The sequence below is a fragment of the Plectropomus leopardus genome, chromosome 10, assembly GCF_026936395.1.
Source record: "Plectropomus leopardus strain MGB_pleo_1.0 chromosome 10, ASM2693639v1, whole genome shotgun sequence".
Classification (NCBI taxonomy): Eukaryota; Metazoa; Chordata; class Actinopteri; order Perciformes; family Serranidae; genus Plectropomus; species Plectropomus leopardus.
The window spans coordinates 11,349,697-11,369,876 of record NC_142185.1 but is presented as its reverse complement, the minus strand read 5'-3'; the positions used below and the strand labels follow the sequence as shown (position 1 = coordinate 11,369,876).

Below are 20,180 nucleotides of genomic sequence, written 5' to 3'. Positions count from 1 at the left end.
TAGGAATACCCAGCTGGGAAAAACTGACACAGGTGAAATTCCTCGAACTTAGACTTAACAATTAACCCCCAATTGGACAAATGGGAGGAAAAGTTGTTGGCACAGGCTTGTGTGAGAAAATGTGGATTCACACTAATTGTTTCCTTCTTTCTTCTCCCTCCAGACATACATTGGCAGTGTGGTGATCTCCATGAACCCCTACAGGTCTCTGCCCATCTACACGCCAGACAAAGTGGAGGAGTATCGCAACAGGAACTTCTATGAACTTAGTCCACACATGTAAGTCCGCCTCCTGAGTCTCCTCTGAAACCAACTATCTATCTATCAACTATCTATGCACATATTATGTCCTGCTTATGGCTCAAGCACTTCTTGTTTGACCGTGTGTGGTTTTCAATGTGGTTCATTTCATGTAAAATATTTCTGTCGCAGCTACAAAGAACTGGAAAGGATGGCACAAGTTTTTCAAGGCTTTGTTTGTGTGAGTGTGTTGAGCAGGAACTGGCATCTGTCTGTTGGAGATACAGTGTATGGCTAACCTCTGTAAGGATTATCAGTTTGGCCCCAGTGATTAATGAGGAGGGGGGGCTGAGATCAGAGGGACTAGCTCCTGCATGGAGAGTCAGTCTGGTGCTGTTGCTGGCCATTCAGCACCGTGGCATGCCATCTGTCCACTGGCAACATTAAGTCAGCGTTGCTGTGAGGCTGCCAAGATAAAACAAAGCCCGGCACTCGTCAATTAGCCTGCTGTGTCTCTAGGCTGCAGCAAAACCCCTCAGAGAGGCACGCTAAAAGAGCGAGAGTGCCCTTGTCCCAAAACAGACATACTCCCTGCAGACAAAAGCAAGCTCCTTGGCTTTACTTTACAGCCAGCTAAACAGAAGTGACGCGACACAGTTTCAGGCTGTTTTGCCCCTTTTTTTCCTCCCTTTTCAATTCTACAGTGCATTTCTCTCCCCTCTTTGTCTTTTGAGTACTGCCAGGGACTGCTGGTGTGTAAAAGGAGGTTTTCTCATGGTCAGTTAATCAGTGAATTGTTTTAAAGGAATGTGCCAAGTTTTAGGTGGTGTCACGATTTACCTGTTGAGTGATGATACCTTAAATCACCTGCAACAAATTCCCCTTTCAGAATTCTGTCTTTAATGCCGTAAAGCTTGGACATGTTTCAGCTGTGCTCTGGTAAACACAGTTCATTGGATAGACCATCTTAATATCTTGGGAGAGATATTACAGAGATATTGCACTGGAAGTGTTTTAAAGAATGTCCATTGCCAATTTCTTATAAAGATCTTTTTTGTTGAGTGCCTTTGACTAATCTGAAATCACAGATGCCAAAATTCCCCAACCAACACTGCTGTGCTCCATAATTTTGAGCAAGAGTAACAGGGCATGTATGTAATATATCAATATTATATTGATATTATGATATGACATGAGATTCCGTCTTAGGTTTTAGATATCGAAATGTGATATGAAAAGTTTGTCTTTTCATGTTTTTAAAGGCTGCTTCACAGTAAAATGATTTTCTAGCTGTTCAGTTATTACCCACTTGGTCAATATAACCACATTACTGATGATTGTTTATCAGTTATCTGTAAGGCACCAATAGTCAACCATACAACCATACAATATCGTCACAATATTGATATCGATATTCACGTGACTATTTTTATTTTATTTTATTTTTTTAAGATTATTTTTTTGCCTTTTATTTGACAGGACATAATATAGGTGTTAGAAGGGGAGAGAGAGGGGATGACATGTAGCAAAGGGCCACAAGGTAGAAGTGAACCCTCACTTTTTTGTTTTGCTGCGTTCAGTCACCCTTCACAAGTATTTTAACATTTGAATCCTGAGCGATATGATTTGCTTTCTTTTGAAAACACTGAGCAATATGGCAAGAAATCCATTTGCAAGATGTGGTAGATTTTAAGATTTTTTTTTTCTTTTTTTGAAGTTAGGGAAAAATGTCCAGAAAATAGTATTTGTAATCACCAAAATAACATATTAAAATTGTTTTTATATTATTATTATTATTATTGTTAAGTTAGGTTAGTTTATTTCCTTATTTAAGGGTAGTCATTTTTTGCTGTCTTTTGGGTCATTTCTTTCATTTCTCATGACCTTCTTCAGGTTTTTGAAAGAAATCAAGCCAATTTGCTCCGGTTTCGAAAGCTTAATCAATATCTGACAATAACTAAACGTGTATGTCCAGAGTCTAGGATGTTAGAATGGCTTGCTCTTGGGCATTTAAACAATGTTTATCTTTGGCAGTGGACAAGTATTTTCAAGCATGGTTTTACTCTTAACTGCATTACTGCAATATAATTTAGATAGTTACAGAGGGGTAAAGGTTGGATTCAAAACATTTGTCAAAGTCTTCGTAAGATCATTTTCAAAACATACTGACATGAACCGAATCCAGCAGCTGCCTTTAAAAGGCATGGGTATAAACTAAAGGATTTGTAAGAGCTAAACATGCCAAAAGAAATGATGGATGTAATGCTTGATGCCTGTTTCAGGAAAATACGTTTTGTGAGTTATTTGTGTGAGGCTCAATCACTTCTCTGGTGTCTGTGTGTCATTTCGACTGAGTCGGTCAAAACGTTGAAAAGACATGACGATGTCTGAGCCATCTGTGAATCACCAGAGCCAGGATGAAGTAGTCATGCTACCAAAGTGGATAAGATGATATCATGAAACGTGTCTTCCATCCATTAGCTCCTAAAACTGAACCAGCTGCAAGGGAATACATAATTAGAAAACTGTCCAAGCTAGAGACACTGTCCAATAGAAAGTAGCCTGTCCATCTCTGTCCTCAACTACTGCATCTCTAGTGATGGATGACTTAACAATGGCTACAAGAAAATCTTGCTATTGACTGAAATGTACATCAAACATGTTGTCATCTTGCCATTAGTCTTTAAGTAAAGAAGATTAAGCCCCCTTTAATAGGACAGACTCTTGTAAAAGACCTGAAATGCTAGTCAAAGGCAGACTGTTTCAGCATGCCACATGAATTGATCTTAATCCTCCGGTCAGACCATCTGGACCAAGCTTTGTGGCTTTGCATTGATCGTCCTCAAGTAATGTTAAACCCTCAGTCCTGTCAAATGCATCAGCAAGTTAGGCTTCTCTCAACTCCATGTAATTCATAGCAAAGGAAATGGCTCTGCCTTTACTGCACTTAATGCTCTACTGTATTTTAGCTTTAGTCACTCTTTCACTTTTTCTTTTTTTCTGTTGCAGGATTCAAGCTGTCTAGTTAAAAGATGAGTAGAGAGATGGCATATTTCATCACTGTGCTTTCAGTGACAAGCGCCCAGGAACAGTGTCAGGCTTGGGGGCCAGTTTGACATATTGGCCAAAATGGTGAAATGACAACTTTCCGGACATTTACGTGATGCCCTTTGGTACCAACTAACAACTAGATGACGTCATATGGTCATTTTGATATTGGTGATGTCATTGTGCATTTATTGAAGCATTAAAACCTCGCTAAAACAGATTCAACAAATCCTCAGCAAAACCTTTGAATGGCATGAGAGCAATTGAGGTATACTATAGTGCACCACTTATCTGCACTTCCAATCCAGAAAGCAAGAGCTTCACCTTAACCATAAAAACTCCTGCTGCGAGTGTCGTCTCCTGTCCTCCTTCCTGTCACACACCTACTGCACGGCACAAGAGGAGAGAGGAGAGACCCCACGCTGATTGTGAAACAGCCGTAAATCAGCGGATGCCCCCTCAAAATGCCAAATTTGATATCTGTTTTATTTCTACACCAGTTAAATACACACACACACACACACACACACACACACACACACACACACACACACACACACACACACACACACACACAACAAAGACAGGCTAGTTGTCCATTGTAGTGTTGCTCTCCCCAGCAGACAGAATCTCAGATCACGCAGTGCTAGTGCTTAACTTTTTCCATATTGACAGTTCTGCCAACCTTAAGAAAAAAAAGAAAATAAAAAACAAACACCCAGAAGCAGCTGGACAGTTGTGGTTTGGAAACACATTTGAATGTTTTAATTTAAATTTGTTTTAATTTGAATACATTTGACCTGACTGGAATTCAAAGCAGAGCAGCGAGTAAGCATCTCTGCAGCTGATTTAAATGCATGGCGTGTCGTCCTTAACACAAGGCAAATCTTTTTTATTCATCCACTTTTCCCTCGGCTAATTAAGCTCATACTTCACATTCATTTGGCTAAGTTGCTTTAAGGCCACAGAAAATGCAAAGGGAGAACAGTAAATGGATTTAGACAATAGCCTATACCAGACTGCTGTAAAGCAGTTTTAAAGGCTGAAACTAAAAACGAGTTAAAGAAGCGGCTGTAGAAGTCTGGCCTAACTGTATTGTATTTTTTGCTTTATCTATCACTCTGCTCTGCTGTCATGCAGCTTTGCAGAGACAGACACTTGTTGTGCCCAAAAGCTAAGACTGCTATATTTGAATTTGAGCAAGGCGAGTAGAGAAGAAAAAAAGCATGTTGAGATGATGTTTTAGTAAATATGAACATTAAGGTTTTTTGTTTGTTTGGTTGTTTTTTTAATATGCAACACGATTTGATTTGCACTTGGCCTAAATGTGTAGTTTCAGAAGTAGAGGGCATATTTTTTAAAGAAAAAATAAAAATCTAGTGTCCAGTCAATACTTATAATTAAAAGTTATTTCCGATTGTTTCAAAGCCAGTTTTTCATGACCCGTTTTTTTGCATTGCTGAGCTTCAACTGGCTAAAGGACATTAGTGCCACAGTGGCTGAAGGGGATCAGTGTTGGGCTTTAATTAAGGTAACATCAGGGGGGTCCTGGGAGTCTTCCTCTTCCTGTCTTTGATCCTCATCAGACACTTGAACAGTATAAAGTCAGCAGCTCAGAGCAGGTTGCATCATTTAAGGCCAAAGTAGTTAATTTGGGTGGATATCTTGGATTTGCCATAGCCCTAAAGATGTTGAGATGAAGCTCCACTGACTTGTTATGTGGAAACCTCTGTGAAGTTTAAGTGGTAGGTCATTCAAAGCATTTGCATGTACCAAAGGAACTGTAGTTTTTTTCTGATGTAAGGCTTGGCGTTAAGGCATTATACTAATAAAGCTAAATACTTCACATATTTTACAATAAATTGATTTTTATGTGTGTCAAATGTTCTTGATCCTGCTTGAATAGGCCTAAAATAAAACCATAATAGCGAGCGCATTCATTCTTTTCGCTGCAAAAAGCTAAGCCTTCTGGCCTCTCCATTGTCACATTGTGATCTGACCTAACTTTTACCTCTCATGCTGTGCTAACGTGGTGTTTTGCCATAGTTACGCAGGTATTTCCCGTAATGGAGGGAGATCATTGTTTGCATAATCTTGTGTGTCTATCAATCTTTAATAAAAACTGTAATAGCTAGAGCATTCATTCTGTTTGCAGGAGAAAGTTAAGGCTTCTCTTGTCTATGTCACGACATTTCATGTTGAAATGATGTCATTGCGCTCTGTTACCTGTGTTGCAAAGTCAAATGCCCAGTGGTGCTGGAAGAATGAATGACCTATCACAATGCCTTTGCACATAGTTATTATTAAATTAGCATATCTCCAAAACTGAATAATGTACATGGTTCAAATAACTTACACATTGTTGTGAAATATTGCGTTTGTTTTGTTATTTAAAAGTTTTTTAGATAAATGTGTTTTGTGGTTTTATTTAGTCAAATCTAATGGGGGGAAAAAAAACATCAGATTTTTGTATTTTTTTAATCACGCAATTTCAATGGATCTGTTTATTATCATGTTTTTTTGACTTTTATAACCTTTTAGCTCAGGTTGTACTCATTTTAGGGATATAAAGCATTGAAGATACTCCAAGAGTATTTTGACTCATGATTGTTTGGAAAGATAATCTCGCAGTCTGATGAAAGGCTCTTGAAAGCTTAGTGCAGTTATTTTATTTAACATAGGCTATTCAAGTGCAAAACAACTTATGTCATTACAATGTCAATATTGGTAAATTTTTAACATTTTTTAGCATATCACTTCTGACTGTTGAAATTTTCACCTTGCTGTCACTGCAGAGATATTTTACAGAACAAATAACAAGCAACAGCTAACTGCTCAATCCTGAAACCCCATTCAGAACCAGCACCTGCCCACGCACACAGTGCAAACAACACCGCTGTGTCGGTCAGCAGCACCCACTTAGAGTCTAAGGTTTAAGATTTTGCAAAGATAGAACACCACAAGTCTGCTTTTTGTGACTTCATGGCAGAGCATTGTGCTTATATAGTCAGTTCCACTGTAAGAAGCCATGCACAGTGACAAAATGTCAGCTGATGTCAACTGCATGCTGTCCCCAAAACAATCACTGGCCCTCTCTGTCCTCAGAAAACAGAGCACAGTCTGTGTATGAAAGTTCATTCATTGTCTAACTTGGTGTTGTGGGAATAGTCTAAGCATCCTGCATAGTCTGTTTGGATGAAAGATTAATGAAGCTTAAGGTTATTGATTAAAGACAGGAAAAGGTGCCGAGCAAGATTAGTTCTGTAAAACATGTTGGTTTTAATGAATGTTGTTGCATCATCGTTGGCTCATGCTGTGTGTGCCAGAATCTCCAAGGCTGTCTTGAATACCTTGTGTATGTGTGGCAGTGTTGTGTCTCTTTCTTTGAGCGCAATGTAGAGAAGAGTGAGCATGTGCAGGTGCTCATCCATTTCACACCTGCTCCGCTAATCCCCAGACAAATAGAGGTATGTGTTTGTGTGTGCGCATCAGCTGGAGGGAAAACTGCAGCTGGTCCTCCATCTCTAAAGTTGTTGGTAGACTAATTGCCTGTTAAGTCCCATCTTAATTAGAGTTGTTGCAGTTAAGCAGTGGCTCTTGCCCAGGCCAGAGACCAGTGCAGTACATGTTGATCAATTAGGAAGAGTCAGGCAGCAGATGTTTCCATGTTGTCAAGTTAAGTTTAGCAACTGTTACAATATTCATCATTTGACATAACACTTAACAAAGCAAATGAGTTATCTTTAGGCTCAATTATGCTCTTTCTCTCTACATACAAAAATGGTTATGTCTGTTTTAAGTGCTGTAAATGTCACTTCCCTCATACTTGTATGCATCCTTCATGTTTGCATAAATACAGCGATTAAGAAGCACTGGAGGGCAGAGTCAAAAGTTTCTGATAACAAACAAGGCAAAGTCGAATAGGGGTGGCAATCACCAGAGGTATCATGATATTATAATACTGAAGTCACAGAAATTTTGTAATTTTAATTAGCATTTATTGCAATATAATGCAATTTCTTACCTTTTTTCAACTGTTAGATAGGTCCCCCAAATGAAAACTTTGTCAACAGCTGTTTTAGCTAATAAGATCAAATTTTAAAGACAAAGTTTCACACTTAAATCATGTTTATTGCAGCAAAATGTATCTAGTGGACTGAAAAATTATTGAACTTATTACTTTTAGGCTACCAAAAACGTAATATGTGTTTGCAATGTTATTAATTTTGTAATAAAAATAATACTCTTATCAATACAATATTGCAATGGAAAATGTTGCATTTATTGATATTTTCCCCCCTGCCACTGACAGAACAGAGGTCATAGTAATGCACCTTTTAATGGAGGCAGCGTTGTAGACGTCCGTGAAGCCATTAAAGACATTGCAACATGGACGAAGAATTATGTTCAATATTTTACCGATTTGCTCCTTTCCGCCATCTTTGTTGTCTCCTGTGGTTTTTTCTTGCTTAAACTACCCTACACTGCCCCCACAATCTTAGGTGTCACTGGTCCATTTTGTCCACATCCGATAACTTTCAGAGAAGAAATATGCACAAAATGAACGCAGAGACAGAGGACACAGAAGGCTCCATCTGTGTCTGTCTACATATGTCACGTTGACCATAAATGAGGTCTCACAAGAAAAACAACACAACAAAGACATGCATCACTCAGAATGCATGGAGCAGCTACAGGGAGCTTGAGAGCAATAATCTAAAACAAAATCCAGAGATATATTCAAATTATGTCAGGAAATTGCAGCATTCTTTGTTTTCTCATTTGCCTGTTTGCTCGTTTCCTGTCTTTCGGGCCAGACACGCACACTCACACACACCCCATACCACAAGACCTTGATCTTCTTTTTTTCCTCTCTGTTGTTGTTGTTGTTGTTGTTGTTGTTGTTGTTGTTGTTGTTGTTGCTGTTGTTGTTGTTGTTGTTGTTGTTTGTTTGTTTGTTTGTTTGTTTGTTTGTTTGTTTGTTTATTCACAAACCTGCCATGTCATCTAATGTATTCATCTCTATCATATCTCGTCTGTTCTCACCTGCCATGTCTGGCTTTACTAATTAAAAAACAGAAGGAAGGAAAGAAATTGCAGCATTTATTCCAATGTGTTTTTAATATTGTAACTTTGTTAGACATTTAATTGTTTTTTTTATTGTCTCTATTTGAAAAATAATAGTCATCAAAACAAAGACACCTGAATTTAAGTTAAAAAAAATAGATGTGGCTGTGCACATCTCTGAAAATGTGAATGAACTCTCCAGCTGGGTTTACAGTGGACCACTTGTGTCCATCATTTCCTCTGCCGGCCAATTTAGCAAAATGCTTCTCTGCCCAGATGAGGCGCCTCATAATTAACTGGCAGGTGTTTCTCCTCCCCTCTCTACACAAAGTCGAAGCATTAGAGACGAACTAATCAGCGGCCTTTCTCCATGCACAGCAGCATTACAGATGGCCTGGAGTCATCTTTTGTATGTCCCCCACTGCCTAAGCCAGACACAGATTGAGAGAAGTGTGTGTAAGTGTGTGTGTGGATGGGCAGCCAGTCCCTTGTCTCTAGGGTAGGATCGCATTTCCCCGATGTTTAATGAGGTATTGAGACCCCCGATGGTCTCGGCACTCAATACCTATTGCTACTGGAGCATTAGCTACAGGGGGGGGGGCATCACGACTGGCTAATGGAGCAAAGAGGGCCCGTGCAAGGCGTATGTCAGGGTTTCAGCTGTTATGCACATGGTTATGACAGCTTGACTGTGAAATCTGCTTTGTTGTAGAAGTTAGACATTTCAGATTATTATCCCCCAATGAGTTGTTTATAAATTGAATATTTTTCTTCAAGTGTGTGTGTTTTGATGCATGCCTTATCATAGCATGCCAGTGTTTCCCACATATTTAGAATCGAAGTGTGACGACACATCGATGCAGTTTTTTCTCCTTGCCTGTGTGTCCTTGTGGATAAGTCTGTGTCCCCTGTCTAAATTAGGAGTTTTTGTGGGGTCTGTAACTGCAGCACTGCACCCACCCTCAGCATCAGTTTGATGAGTTTGAGTCACGTGTTGGATAATTGATTAGTGGATCTGATCAGAGCTGATCAGATCGTTGGCTTAGAGGAACAGCTGTTAGTGATTGAAAGCATACACCCAATGCAATGAATGGTTAAGTCCTACTTTCACTGTGCCTGACATTCTGCTGCTCTGTCTGTGCCCAGAGTACGCTCTGTGCTGCGAGAGTGTGGTGCACTGAATAACTGAACAGTTTATATATTTCAGCAGCGCACCTAATGAACACTCCACCTTCAAAAATAGAAAACTTTTATGCGGCAGCAGATGTTTAAATCAATGCGGGCCACCATAAAAAAATGAATTTGTGGGAAACCCTGCAAGCTGTTACTCAGATTGCTCTTGCACAGCTACAGTATTACTCCACTGTAAATAACTTTGTCATATCTCTGAGCATGATGTTAAAATCCATGATCAGCCCAACCATAGTAAAACAAATCAGGAAACTGCAGTAAAGACACAACTTCAGCTAAGAACACGAAGGAATGGACTGCAACCACTCATTGCTGGGAAAGGCCTGTGCCCTCCGTGTCAAACACACTGAAGAAGACCAGCGATCACATGTGGGAGTAAGCTACTTGTACTAAGTTCCTGCCTGCACAATGCTATATTGTGCAACACAAAACTCCCAGCAACCCATTTGTACTACGACTCATTTCAGATATGATCAACAGGACTGGATGGTGTTTTACATGCAGGATGTTGGGTTGAGATAAAAGAGCCATGATAACTTACCGCTCTCTCTGTGGGTAGGATGGACTTTAGAGCCATTTACTGCATCATGGCATTGTACCTGTGTTTACCTTTCCAGTGTTGTCAGTTGGAACACTGATGGATAGATAGACTTATGTGACCATCATAATGACACATAAAACTGTTTCACCTGAAGAGTTATCACATACATCTACAACTGTTGGATTAAATTACATACGAAAGCCACAGACTTATTGTGATCCTCTGGGGGGGACAAGATGCCAGTTCTGGCAAGACCAACAGGCGCAGTTAGAATATATCCTTATTTTTACATACAGAAATAAAAGAAACATAAAAAGGACAACACTGTAATTAGTTTTTGCAAGGTCTTGAGAGAGTTTTTGATAGCCTTTTATTTAAAGCTTGCTCAATATTTCCCATCAAAAACGTAAATCTTGGAAATTTCCTTTGAAATGTATGGACTTTTTGAAAAATTCTGCATTGAAATGCCATTTACACTGCAATAATACTGCTTTCACTCACAATTGTTGTGAATAAATGAGGTCCCTAAATTGAAATCATAGACTATAAAAATAATGGACATGGCTACCATGACATCACCCATTTGTTTGTGGACTCCTGCTCTGAAGCCTCAAGTTCTGCATTCAGCCATTGCCATCTTGGTTTTTAGGAGCCAAAAGTGACTGTTGTGGACAAGAAGCTGGTGCTTTTGAGGAATGAGGGGTGGATCTGACTGAGAAGCAGAGGACACTGTCTGCAAATGCCTGTCACTCAAAGCTATCTGCCATTAACTGCATCGCTTTAAGCCTTACGAAAATGTAAACGCGTGAGTTACATCAAAATTCACCCTCCGTTCAGTTGTCATGAATGGGGAAATTATCCATGAAGACAAAGCCTGATTTTTGTACCAGTCTTTAAACATGTTAATTTCTGCTGTAGCTGGACATTTTTACATTGGGTCCAGAGGAAATGACTGACTTCTGGAGTTGGCCTCGAGTGGTCGTTAAAGGAACTGCAGTTTTTGGCACTTCGGAAATGGCTTAATTTTTCAGCCACAGAGGAGGTTGCTTGGTTGAAATTAGCTGTGTAAATGCAGTGTTGTTGTGCATCAGACTTAAATGTCAGTTTGTTGTAAATCTCTAATTGTACAGAAATTGATTGCACAAGAAGACATGAGAATAGAAGCTGTAAGAAAGTCCCATTTGTTGTCCTTGTTTCTTACTGTCATAAAAGATATGAACCACAGACAGACACATCTCTGTATTCTAGCACATATATTTTTCAGTGTATTCTTTGATGTGATTTTATCCATTACAGCTGTAGTTATTTGGCAACAAGCTCATGCCTCGTTTCACTGTTTTGGTATTATATAAGAGACTGTTTTCAAGGAGGCCCACATGAGTTGCAGCACAGAACCTGTACGTAGGTAGATTTAAGTGGGCACTTGTTGAAATGGCATTTTGACACAGGTAGGCAGAGTGAGTCCTCTCCAGCATGTGTGTTGGCGTATTGGTGAGCTCAGTGAACCTAGAGAGATGTTGGGAAAGTGTGTGTGTGTGTGTGTGTGTTTCTTTTTCCACCCACTTCTTCAGCCCAAGAATAACATGTAAATGTATTAAATTGGATAATGCGACCATTTATCACCAGTTGCTACATTTATGCATACAGACAGCAGGTCTATTAGATACACACACAACACGTGTATACACAACTACATACACAGTGCTGGTCTCTCTCTGAAACTAAGCCTGGTGTGAAACATTAATAGTGAAAAGTTATGAATTCCTGTTTTCAAAGGTAACGCAGCTACAGTACCTGCTGATAAAGTAACACAATACTGATTAAACATTGGCTACACTGCCATTTATTGCTTCTGTGGGCATAAGATTTTATTTTATAGATTTTCTTTTATCAGTGACTGTCTGAAAACCATTGTAAACTCTCTCTATTCATAGTCAGAAGAATAGGTATTGAGCTTTTTTTTACGTGTGTACACAGGTTGCATAACAACCTGTAAGAGGCATACCGAAATGGAGGCAAATAGATAACACTAATATCAGCTCAGCCGTGATGCAGGTGTGAGGTAGCTATCTGCACAAAAAGGCAAAAAAATAAAGATCTATAGAATGAATCTCAGTGTTTATTTACAATGACTTCCGGATAAAAGATCTCTTCATTACCTATATATGATCAAACAGCACTGAGCAAACTCTGCCGTAATTGATTCGTTTTAGTCCATCTAAAACAGGCCCACCTAAAGACAAGTCAATATAAGTTTAAGTATATGCCTTATTTAGAATATTTTCACTGTTTTACCTTGCCATAATACAGCCCTTACTGACAGGGATTTGAAGCTGTTATATAAAAAAACAGACTCCATTTGGGTGTACACAGTGTACACTCAAAGTGATATGATTGTTTTTTTCTTTTTTTCTCTTTTTTTAAAAGGTGGCTAAAATATGTTTTGTTTTTATAGTATACAATCATGCTGTAATTTTTTGTGTGCTTTCTTCATTTTTATGTTTTGTTGGGGTTTTTTTTTTTCATTTTTTTTTTTCAAAAAGAAAAATCTTTCATTGCTGTAACCCCATGAAAAATCTTAAAATTGTTCTGCTTTTAAACTTCATCTTAAATTTGACTGGCATCACAACTGCGTCTGATGCAAAGTCATGGTTTGGGCAACATGCGATAGGTCACATGAAATCAAACAAGCCGTAACACTGATTTGGAAGTGATTTGTGCGGATTGAGGATTTAGTTGGCTGTGGAAATTTGGCTAAGATCTCCCAAAGGGCCTGACAACAGGCCCCGTGGGTCAGACTGGCATTACATAGAGAAACTGTAAATGCTAATGGAAATCTAATCTGCCAGACATTGCTGCTGGGTTAAGCTTGTGTCAGCTAATGTCCAGTGCCAAGATAACATTTTGGGCTTGGACAATTTAGTTGATGAGTCGGGACAAAAGTATTAATATTTATAGTGTTTTTTCAAAACTGAGTCAAATGCATGTATCCAACTGAAAGTCACATGAGGCACACATAAAGATGAGCTGTTTGCCTCCATTTGAAATAGATTTTGAGGGTTTTATGAAGATACATTTTGACTCAAGCATGCTCTAGCATGCGTAAGGTTGATGTTTAATCATGATGACAGTGTAATTATTTTTTTGTTTTTTTGGCTATCTGTGCTAGAAAATTCTGCAGGAATCCCTTTGTGATGTCAGTGTTTATGTTCACATGAAACAGTTTAAGCTTTCATCAAGGTTTTATGCAGCGTTTCAGGTAATTATTGGCAATGCCCTGTGCAGAAAATCAGTTTCATTCACTCACCTTGAATGAAGCTCGGCCATTTCTTGCTAACCTTTAATATTTAGGGTTGTCACTGTCATGGGAAACCTGGACAAGTCATGAAATTTTACAACCAATTAGTAAAAATCATTGAAAGTTTTGGAAAAGTTAAGGAATTGTGTTGTGTGTAATGAGATTGTTACAGTAATCTTGTGTGAATAACTGTTCACCAGTGGCGTCGTTGGGCCTGTATATATGTATGTATATATATATATGTATGTATATGTGTGTGTGTGTGTGTGTGTGTGTGTGTATATATATATTCAAAAATACGAATAGGCCTGATGATACAAAAAACAACATATCTAATAATCTCTCATTCCATTCATATTGTGCTTGAGTAAAATAGTTGATACTTGATATACTGTTAACATAAATAAATAGGCTACATTTAACTTTCTTCATCTCTAGTCAATACATTTATAATGATAGTCTTCTAAAGTATTCTGTAGTCAATACTAACAACTGCTAATATTTTTAACATCCCAATTAATATGAACCAATGTATTTTGTAAATAAGGTGCCGGAGTGCATACAAAAGTATCAAAATAGAGGAGAACTTGCTTATGTAGCTGCCAACATATCGTAGCTCAATTGTGTCGAAATGTGACGTTTCATTGACCATCCTGTGCATTTCTCAATTTCTTCCTCTCCATCTTGCCCCCCATGTATGCCAGCTAAACTCTAGTTTAAATAGAGTTTGATATGTCGAAAAAACGCCAGGCAAGTGAGGCAAGAAAACATTTTTTATTATGAGTCGTGGAAAAGTCGTGGAAAAGTTTTGAAATTTTGTCCACGAATATGTGTGGGAACCAAAAACATTTCATTGTAAACTCTTTATTTTGGGTCTGGAAGAAGAGCCCTTTAACAACTTTATTCCCCTCTACCAAAACCTCTCAGTCTGTGGCCTCATCATTTCCTGGCATGGAGCAGGACTAGTTGTCACCCACCACTGTGGTGCCGATGTGGGACCAACTTTACACTCTTGGTCAGAGCCACAAGGACTGTGTCTGTTGTCTGAATGGGCTCAGTGGGTCACATGGTCACCCTGAGGCCTTTAGCGTCTTTGAAGACATGCCAAGTGATCTTGTACTAAATTAGGCATAACAGTTTATTTCTATGCAGCCTTTGTGTGTGTGCAAGCGTGTGCAGGGGCATTGCAGTGCCTGTAGGGCTCACAGATTTCACATAGATTTTTTTTCAAACACATGTAGTATAGTAGATATGAAGACATCATTAGCTTTGCAGACAAATCAAAGGTCATCCATACATATATATAATATGTTTTTCTGCATTCCTGTGCAACTAACGGTGTGTTAAACTAAATAAAAATGATCATACTAGTGTTTTTCAAAGAAGTTCACTTGGTCTGTGTGTTAGCAGGTCTACTGTATGCTTCAGTGTCAAGCTGTTTTTACGTTTTAAGGCCTCTGAGAGCTGCCTAAAGTGACCGGAAACACTGCCACACTGGAAGCCTGAGAGATGGCAGGAAGAAGAGAGGAAGTCCTCAAACCTGACAGAGCTGGTGCTTTGTGGGCTATAAAAAGACAGCTAGCTCCTCTGTTTCCATCATCCCGTCTGTGGCTGTGCACATGTGGCCATGGTCTTTTTTTTAAATTTTTTCCTCAAGTGTGTTTTTTTCTGGATTTTCTAGCCAAAGGCACAAGGCCTTCATTTATCATTTTATGAAATCTCATGACTCAAACAATGCGGTCAGCTCGTTTAGCCCTTATAACAGCCGATAATTAGAATACATTTAAATATTCAGGGTTTTTTATGCTGCATGCTGATTCCCAAAATCCCGCTAAAAAGAGGCTCAGAAGAGTCTTTGTTTGAGTATTACTTTGAGGATGTTTTGCTAACTTACTCAGCATGCTAGTTTCCTGCTTTTCCAAGGATCAGACAAACAACTTGAATCTGTGTTTTCCCCCGCTGTGGAACACTAAATTGCTGTGCAGCAAAGTAAATTAAAGCCCTGGACCCCCTCGATGTATGATGTATGGGTGGGGGTGTATCAATGAGTAACTTAGCAGAGGTCTCAGGCAACCTCAAGTGAGTTTTGAATAAATTAGAGATCTGTGGCAGCAGCACTTCACTCTCTTTTAATTTAGAGGATTGAAGGTATTCGTTATTGCACCTTGTAAGTTGCTTGTTGAGAGTGCTCATCTGAATATAAGACTGTTCTTGTGATCCTGCTTTGGGTTCTTGTAGTTTGTGCTGTTCTCTTCTGTACCACCTGTTTTACTTCTTCACACTGTCATAACCAATGCACACATGGACTACATCTGTCTGAACCACACCAGCAGGTTCCTCAGTGATCTGTAAATGCATGCCACTGTGCTGAATTTGTGTGTGTGTGTGTGTGTGTGTGTGTGTGTGTGTGTGTGTGTGTGTGTGTGTCCGTGCGTGCGTGCGTGCGTGCGTGCGTGCGTGCGTGCGTGCAACACCTCTCTGTACTTCCTTTTGAAGCTTATTTTCTAGCTGAATGGTATTTGTAGCTTCTTAAAAAATGAATGAGGATGTTGATAGTGAGATACTTGCTACAGTTGCATTTCTAGTAGTGATGAAACAGCAAAAACATAACAAAAACAACCTGAGCTTCAGATGAACTGTATTCATAGTAGTTATGCCACTATAATTTAATTAATCAGTGCTGATTGATCAGTGTGTGTATGTGTGTGTGTGTGTGTGTGTGTGTGTGTGTGTGTGTGTGTGTGTGTGAGAGAGAGAGAAATGTGCACATAGAGTGAGCAGCAGCATCAGTGACCGACTGTCTGACATGACAAACTATGAGGATGGAGACATTCATTTCAGCAACCACAGGGATGTAAATTAGATTGACTAGACATGGATGGGGGGCGTCAGAGTGCCACAGCAAGTAAACACTCCGTCTGCTGATAGTTTGTAGCTGCCTTGGCGGGCGGAATTTGCTACAAGACGATTGGCTTTTGAAACAGGTGAAATGCAGTCCATTGTGTGTTGGTGTGTGTGTGTGTGTGTGTGTGTGTGTGTGTGTGTGTGTGTGTGTGTGTGTGTGTGTGTGTGTGTGTGTGTGTGTGTGTGTGTGTGTGTGTGTGTGTGTGTTTGGTGTGTGTGTGTGTGTGTGTGTGTGTGTGTGTGAGACAGCAACCCACTCTTCCACCTGGTCATAAAGCATCAGGAAAGCGTTGCTTCCTTGGCTGCCCCGTCAGAGCCAGGGCGGATTTCCTGTTGCTTCTGGAGGAGCCAGATCACACTGAGATCACAGGGCCCCCATGCATACATAACAAATAATAGAAACATAGCTGGATTTAGAATCAAAGTACTGAACAGAGTTGATCCATTTTAGGGCTTGAAAATGAACAAAGTTGTACTTTATTTTAAAAAAAAGTGCATGTAAATGTGCTGGATGTCAGTATGAAGACATGATTAAGATCCTCTGAGCAAGATTATTATTGTTTGCGAATGTCCTGTCGTCTCCTAGTAGCTGGGTGGGCTGTGCTCCAGACCATACATTACAGCTTCATTACCATCTACAAACTTTAATGTGTGCTGAATCTGCCCTCAGACTACTCCACCCTTTTAAGATTCAGGTCACACACTGCAGGCCCATCATCTCCTCCTGTGCCCCAGTTACCAGAGGTTGGTAGTTAAAAGAACTGACTAGACTATTTTGTACAGCTTACCTCATGCCAGTGTGGCTTTGTGTTCACCACTGCCACGTGCATGTCCAAATTACAGCCTGTAGGCAGATGTGAAGGGGAGGTGCCAAGCAGCACTTACGGCCCAAGGCCTTAGCCCAGCCTAACCCCCCCCCACACACACCCAGCTACACACTGATCAGGGAGGCCCCTGGGATTTCGGTGCCTCACTCGCTGCTTCCTCTTCTTTGATGGTGACCTTGGTGCTTCATCATCATTTTGACTTCCACCTTTGTGAAGTGGTACATACTGCTTTCATGGTCCTAATGATAGCACCATGTTGCAGCCACAGGGATGATCTTATTCTAATTCTGCCTTGTTTTTCTTGCTTTTATTTGTGGGAATGAAAATACAGCTTATTCTCCTATTAGAAGTCAGTTTTGCGGCTTTTTTTTCTTCTAAATGTTTAAGATTTAAACATTTACATAGTCTTCAGTTGCACATTTTTGGGCGTGGCCCCTTGCCTCTGCTGTCTTCTATTCATATTGTGATTATGCGATGGCCATTCATATTCATGTGACTAGTTTGTGTGTGTGTGTGTGTGTGTGTGTGTGTGTGTGTGTGTGTGTGTGTTTATGTGTCTGTCACAGGACCTCCCACTCCTATTTTACACCCCACACCTTCTCCTGGTACACTCCCCCTCCCACTGGCCTCCTCTGGGGGCGAGATAATTGTGTGATGGTTTGCTCATTGTCAGGACCAGGTCAGGCAACAAGAGTGTTTTCACAAAGCAGACATCTGCTGCGTTGTGCTGCCCTTTTCAGCAGTGACGTAATGTCCTGTGGCAAGTCTCATTTATACAACGTGGGGTAGAGAGGAGGGTAGAGACCAGGCTGTGATCAGAGATCATGGGGATGGGGATTTCTGAGTGACAGGTCTGTTTCAGACAGAACAAAAACGTACAACTGAGATAACTGAGGGCATCAAAAAAGTTCATTTAAGGTTCTATGTAAAGTTTTTTTTTTTTTTTACTTCTTCAGTGTTTTGTGCATCCTTGAGGCCCAACAAGCAAGTAAAATGCAGTTATTTCTATTACAAACATTTGCAGGGTATGTATTTGTGAATTTAATTTTTAATATTTTGAAACCTGCATTTGTTGACATCAATGTTAGCATTGTTTAGCTGTGTTTTTTCCACTACTGATCAGCGGAATAGTGTGATGATGTATTGTTTGCATGCCATACATATTTGAAAGTTTAATTGCCCCCAGTAGTCTGCAGGGATAAAGCCAGATGTATGACAGGATACTCAACACCTGTGATTGCTGTCAGAAATACATCAAGCGACAGTAAAGTGTTTCTTGACACTTATCTTTCTTGTTGCACATCTGGAGATTTTTGTTATGACACAGACACTCTCTCTATATTGCATCACATTAACATCTCCATGGGGATGTTTTACCATACGGTTTGGTCCGTAACTGTAATTTTAAAGAAATTAGAGACATTCAAATATACTGGAAGTGCATTGCCTCACCCATGCCCTGCATTTGTTGGAACATAACCAAGCAGCAGTCTCCAAGGCTGAAAAATGAAGCCAACCTGACAGTGCCAAAAACTGCAGTTCCTCTAATGGCCACTTGGGGCTGGCTTCAAAAGGAGTTAGTCCCTACAGACCCCCATGTTAAAATGCCCAACTTTACAGCAGAGACAAAACATGTAAATGGTTTTGGTCTTAAGCTAATTTCAACATTCATGCAAACTGTATGGGGATGATTTTTTTAATAGCTCACCCATTTACATTTTATTAAGGCCCAAAGTTATGCATATTTAAGGGCAGGGCAGCTTGAGTGACAGCTTGTCTGCCGATAGTGTCCTCAACATCCAGTTAGATCCACCCTTCACACGTCCACAGCCCAAAATATGGTCACTTCTGGCTCCAATAAAACAAGATGGCGACAGCCACAAACCAGTGGGTGACATTACAGTAGCTACATCCGTTATTTTTACAGTCTATGACCATAATATTTTCACCCTGTAGCAGTACAGTTACAGTTATAGTTACAAGTAGCTGTCCAGATATTTATCAGCTGGGACGATATAATGTAACCAAACAAACTGGCTGGAGGATAGCGTCTGGTTACCATTAAGGCGACTGAAGTCTTTTGCCAAAGAATAAATTGAAAACATTGCACCGCTCTTAAGTTTATGATGAGCCACCATCATCAGAATTGTAAACCACCCTACCATAAATCAGGCTTTAGTGTTTAATCACCTATTAGTTCATCTGCATACAGTCAGCTCCAACCAGCTGTGGTACTCCCACTAAAAACTTTCACTTTGTCCCAAAAGGCAAGAAAAAGGAGACCTCCACCGCAAAATATAACTCTGTAAAACTGCTGGCAGGACACTTCCAGCTGCACCTTCTTCTATGACATGAAGTTTTTATACTTGCAAAACTATGTGTGTGACATGATTCCAATGTAAAGCCTGTAAAAATTAGTGCACCATAGCACCTTAAAAAAGCCCAACCTTTTGAGGAATTTCACAAGCCCATTAACTCACTACACCAGCTTGACTCAAAGGAACTTCTGCATTAGGGTACCCTTTTTCCTGAGGGTGTCTTGGTGCAGAGCCCACACTGGGGGCTGACGGGGGAAAGGACCGGTTGCCCAGGCTGCACAGGCTCTGATCCAAAATGATGTGTGATGGTGCAGAACCCTAAGCTCCATTAGCCAGCCTGCGATTTAACTTTTGTATTGTGGCCTGGAATGCATTCATCTGGCTGCCCATTTCTGGCCCCCTCTCTGCCATGGCTTCTTACTAGCAATCAGCTACTTTTCAAATTGGAGGTCAGTCTTAGTTCAGAGTGTGATTATATGCTCCAAGTTTTGCTGCTCACCACACTGACTCCACTAATACATTCGTTGCTGTACCCCAAATTAGATTTTCTTTCAGACATTAGCTTCTTTTTCCATGTCTTGGTGTATTTGTAGAAGTTGGACTAGATAATAAACAAATTGCAGAGTGGTGCCGCATAACCGTCCAGCTTACAGACTCAAATTCAGTCTGAACATCTCCTTTAGAAATCACTTTGAACCCTGTGTGGACAGTTTTTGAGCCTGCCTGTTGGTGCCACGCTGCATTTT

The 20,180-nt window shown here is 40.0% G+C and overlaps 1 protein-coding gene across 9 annotated transcripts in view; it reads left to right on the top strand.

The window, feature by feature from the left end:
* The window catches only part of myo1b (myosin IB), an 85,186-nt gene that overhangs the window by 16,195 nt on the left and 48,811 nt on the right, over positions 1-20,180 (top strand). For all 9 annotated transcript variants that reach the window (XM_042495220.2, XM_042495223.2, XM_042495221.2 and 6 more), the window contains exon 3: positions 164-279. In XM_042495220.2, the coding sequence (XP_042351154.1) occupies positions 164-279 (116 nt within the window). The remainder of the gene's footprint in view (positions 1-163; positions 280-20,180) is intronic.